The 5,078-nt window shown below is 29.8% G+C and overlaps 1 protein-coding gene across 1 annotated transcript; it reads right to left on the bottom strand.

Annotated features, from left to right (window-relative positions):
- Positions 1–2,292: 2,292 nt before the first annotated feature.
- On the bottom strand, positions 2,293–3,817 carry LOC113858672 (caffeoyl-CoA O-methyltransferase-like). Its single transcript, XM_027491393.1, has 5 exons — positions 3,683–3,817; positions 3,524–3,603; positions 3,187–3,331; positions 2,861–2,992; positions 2,293–2,705 (listed from the first exon to the last, which is right to left on the bottom strand). Exons 1-5 carry the CDS (start codon positions 3,776–3,778, stop codon positions 2,412–2,414), a joined length of 747 nt encoding a protein of 248 aa, XP_027347194.1. The 5' UTR covers positions 3,779–3,817; the 3' UTR covers positions 2,293–2,411.
- Between the last annotated feature and the right edge of the window lie 1,261 nt (positions 3,818–5,078).

Consider the following 5,078-nt stretch of genomic DNA (forward strand, 5'->3'; position numbering starts at 1 on the left):
CATTTGATGAAAAAAAAATTAATTTTTCTTTATTTGTAGATTGTGAGCCAGTTACTTTTGAAGAAACTACAAATGATCAAAATTGGAGAAAAGTCATGGATGTTGAGATTCATGCAATTGAGAAGAATAAATCGTGAGAATTGATAGATTTTTTAGTAGATAAGAAATCAATTGAAGTGAAATGGGTGTACAAAACAAAGTACAAACTCAGTGGTAAAATTGATCATTTTAATGTAAGGTTGATGACAAAAGGATATAAGCAGAAGTTAGGTATTTATTATTTTGAAGTATTTACACTTGTTGCAAGATTAAATGCAATTTGTATGATTTTATCTATTTCAACTCAAAATAATTGAAAAATATATCAAATGGATGTTAAATCTGCGTTCTTAAATAAAATTTTGGAAGAAGTGTATGTTGAGTAGCATGTAGAGTATGTGATCAAAGGCAAGTAAGATAAAGTTTACATGTTAAAGAAAGTTTTATATGACTTGAGACAAGTACTAAGAATATGATACAATAAGATTGATTTTTATTTCATGTAGCATAGATTTTAAATATGTCCATTTGAGTACACTTTATATATTAAAGTTGTTGATCATGATGATATTTTTATTGTATTCCTTATGTTGATGATTTAATGTTTATTATCAATAATTCAAAGACGATTGAGAATTTAGGAAAGCTATAATTAAATGTCTTTAGATAAATATTTTAGAAATTTAAAATAAAAAATTCAAAGTTAATCTTTGCACCAATTAAAGAAAAGTTAAAGTTAACAAGAGAAGTTAATGAAAAAAAAGTTAATTTAACTTGCTACAAGAGTTTAATTGAAAGACTTAGATTTAACTGTAACTAGATTAGATATTATTTTTAGAGTAGAATTATAAGGTAGATTTTGGGAAGAACCTCACAGAATTCATTTGCATGGAGCAAAGATAATTTATGATATATGATTGATGGAACTTTTTATGCAAAAAGTAATGACGTAAAGCTTGTTGGATTCATAGATAATGATTGAACAGAGATATAGATAAAAGGAAAAATACATCATGATATACATTTCATCTTAGAATTCATCTTAAAATTGGTGCAGTGTCAAACAACCAATTGTTGTACTCTTTTAGAGCTGAAGCAAAATATATAACAATAATCAATTATGCTACACAGGCATTATGATTACGAAAAATTCTTAAAGTGATGCATTAAAAGTAGGATACTCCCGTTAAAATATTTTGTAATAATAAGTTTGTTATTGTCTTATGCAAAGAATCTAATTTTTGATGAATAATCCAAGCACATTATATTTAAGTTTGAGAGTTGGGAGATAAGAAAAAATTGAAGATTATTATTTATTATACAGAAAAAAGAATTGAAAATATTTTTTCAAAATTACTAAAGATTGAATTATTTTACCAATTGAAGAATAAGCTTGAAATAACGAAACCTTGTTTAAGAGAGGATGTTTGAGACTAGACTACTTTTAATTTGCTAGAAGCTGCCGGAATTTTTCTCCAAGATTTATCTAAATGAAAGATTAGTTTTCTAAGCCTTTGAACGGTCAAAATCTGCAACTACTTTTGCGATGGATTTAACTCATTAGATAAGATCACGCAGTCAAAATTATTAATTGTTTTATGTCGGTCTTTATGAGTAAATTACCGACTTTTACTCGTATAAATATCGAGCATGATTAATTGTTGTAATGCAATGCGAGTAAATAAATTAAAATCTGAATGGCAGGTTACATGTCCGTTAAGTTTTTTTTTTTATTATGTTTCACTAATGTCACAAAATGAGAGCTTATAATATATAAACCTTATCATAGGATAAAGAAAAAAAAAAAAAAAGAGACAGAGATATTGAAAATGGACATAACACATTACAGAATGAATCTGCACCCATTAACCCAATTAAACTAATTCCAGAGGAGAATGCAAAACTAAATTTTACCTTACCTTTTTTCTTGTTTCCTTCAATATGGAATTCTTTCTACTGGTTAAAATAATTTTTCTTTTTTATTTTACGGTTTTAGGTTATACATTTTTTAATAAAATTTTATTGTTTAATTATTTCTCAAACTCAAACAATTTTTAAATAACTTCATAATAAACAAATCATAATATATTTTTAAGCAAAGCAAATCCAGCTTAAAAATCAAGCAAGGAATATAATTTTTTTGTTTTTGTTTTTGGGTACATAACTTTTGTAGGTTGAATGATCTTCCCTTTATTACCCATAGGTAAAATACCAATTTTGATCTATAAATAAAACCTTTGGAACCCACCCATACTCTTCATGCAGAAGAGTGCTTTTAATCTATAGTCAAAAACACACACGACACACATAATTTTGTTAAAAAAAATATAAATCCAAATTCTTGAAGAACACGAATGGGGTGCGAAGAATGATCAGATGATGCGGCGGCATAGGGTAATCCCATCACCCACGGGGAGTTGGCAAATCTCAATTCGTGAATCTTGAGCCAAATACTTGTTGAGCTCCATCACATAACTCCGATAATGCTGGATGTAATCCATCAGAGGCGCATCAGGTGGGGCAACCACAGATCCACCCCATAGGGTGTTATCGTACCCGATCACACCCCCAATCTTCACAAGTTCAATCGCTCTCTTGTGATAGTTTAAATAGTTGTCCTTATCAGCGTCTATGAAAATGAAATCGAATGTTTCCTTGTTGTTTTCCTACAAAATTCACACGGTTTCAATGAATCACCAACTCCCTTTAGCAAGTTAAGCCATCGTAAATATATAATTGAAGTACAATCAGTAAGTAAATGTGTTTGATTTCCTTTATCCGTAAACGAAAATTAAGATGGTGACAAAAATGGTGTACGCACATCTTTAAGCAACTCATCAAGAAGAGGAAGAGCAGGTCCTTCTCTGAAGTCAATCTTGTGAGCCACTCCAGCTTTTTGAATTATGGGCAATCCCAGCTCATAGTATTCTCGGTTCACGTCCAAGGCCAATATCTAATCAAATCAATCACATAAGCCATAAATTAAATTCAGGTTTGTCTAAACTACTGTATGAAATAAATACCTTCATCGTAAAAAGTTAAATAAACTATGGAGTAATTCAAATAAACCCATTAAATTTCATGACTTTTACGAGCTCGTGTATTATTGAAAGTTTAAATCTATGAGCTAATAAATGTATTAAGGACCTTTCCATCAGAGGGAAGAGCGAGGGCAGTGGAGAGCAGAGAATAACCAGTGTAAACGCCAATTTCCATGGTGTTCTTGGCATTCATGAGTTTAAGCAGCATGCCCAGAAGTTGTCCTTCATCAGGTGGTGTAGCCATGAGGTTCCTGTTTTACAATATCGTGTAAATTAATTTCAATATGAGTAATACAATATGTTCTAATCGAGCTGCTGAAAATTCTGCGTTGAAACAGAGTTTGAGGCAGACACATTTTATAGTCATGTATAAAATTCTCATAAAAATTTGCTGGGTCTCTCGCATTTTGTATGTTTGTGTATCATAAATACTATGATGATACCTAGGGTGTTTTTCCGTCATCTGGCGGAGCTCCTTCTGGCATTCGTGCTCTCTTGGATGCACACTGGTGTCAAGAATATACTGCAACACGACAATTGTTAGGGAATATGGGACTTGGAAACGAAAATATTGTTTATAATTTGATAGTTACTGAATGGACCTGATAGAGTGCGTCACTCTGAAGGAGACTCTTATGAGAGAGATCTTTGTGACCAATGGGTTGGTTTTGCTGTTCCTCTTCATTTGTGACAGCCATCTCTGTATTTGGTATGTCTTAAAATTTGAGACTTGGAAGAGTTTTTGTGGGAGAAGAAAGTCCCAAAACGGTGTCCAATTTATAGAGTAGGGGTTGGTTGGAGTCGCAGAAAATTGGTTTGATTTTGGTAGGAATAAATAATAACTTCAAAGGTAAAGACAGCTCCACATTCTTGCAACCAGCTAGGTAGGGTTCGGCAACCGGAAGCTTCCATTCTGCGACATTCACCTAATAGATTCTTCCCCTTTAGGCCATTGTTTGACCTTCCTTTGGGGCTCTAATTTTACATCAAACATTTATGGATAATTAAAATTCATTTTATTAAATATAAACTTAATCGATTATTTTTTATAATATATCTAGTCTAGATTAGTTCATTTCATAAAAGCGTGTTCTCACCTAATTTTATGTATGGCGACACACGAATTCTCTCTAGATTGTTTTTCTTCTTGATTCTTCACTTGTAAAATTACAATCCTATGTTATATCTTAATATTTATAGTGATTTGTCAATTGGTCGCAAGATTAATTAATATTGATGAACATTGGTTGATGTGTTTGGAGATTTACCAATGCCCAAGTAACATTGATCAATTGTGATGCCAATTAATCGGTATCTATAGACAATGATCAATCTTTATTAACATTGACTGATCACGAATCGAGAAATAAGTTACTAAACATTGCAGAGCATTAGATGTCGAAATATACTGGAGAAAGGCGTGAGAGAGTTGGGTAAAGAGGATAAATTGATATGGGAGGGAGATTAATAAATACAAAATTAAGACTGAGTATTTTTATATCATTTTATAACTTTTTTTTGCACATTTAACTTTTATTCATAATTATTGAAATACAATTAATTGATTATTTGTGTAAAATTTTGTAAAAATTAAATAGCAGCGTTGATTTAATTGAAGTTTCGTTAAACATGATATTAAACTCTTTATACTTAATAACATTTTTTTAAGAATTTTGAATTTCATAAATCAAATAGTTGAAATGAAAGTTTTATATAATTTTAAAATTATTTAATATTTTATTAATTAGTTTTATTTTAATGGATACAATATTTTTTAAAATATAAGAAAATATCATGTAGAAGACAACAATTATAAATATTTAATTTACTAAAAATCTGACATGGCAGTGTTATATGATTTGATAATTAGATTTGTTAAATTTATATTTTATAAAAAATTATTAAAATATGATAAGTTTTCAGTAGTTTTTCTAGAATAAGAAGATCTTCACTAAAATTAATGGTTCATATATTCATAATTTACATGATAGGAGCTTC

Source organism: Abrus precatorius, unplaced genomic scaffold (assembly GCF_003935025.1).
Source record: "Abrus precatorius isolate BTA unplaced genomic scaffold, Abrus_2018 Scaffold2, whole genome shotgun sequence".
Lineage (NCBI taxonomy): Eukaryota > Viridiplantae > Streptophyta > Magnoliopsida > Fabales > Fabaceae > Abrus > Abrus precatorius.

Bases quoted from the DNA above. Each gene is read 5' to 3' on its own strand.
- LOC113858672 (XM_027491393.1), bottom strand. From the start codon at position 3,778: ATGGCTGTCACAAATGAAGAGGAACAGCAAAACCAACCCATTGGTCAC. The intron at 3,604-3,682 runs GTCCATTCAGTA...GTCGTGTTGCAG, and splicing joins AGAGTGACGCACTCTATCAG to TATATTCTTGACACCAGTGT. The intron at 2,993-3,186 runs GTCCTTAATACA...TGATTTGATTAG, and splicing joins CTCTTCCCTCTGATGGAAAG to ATATTGGCCTTGGACGTGAA.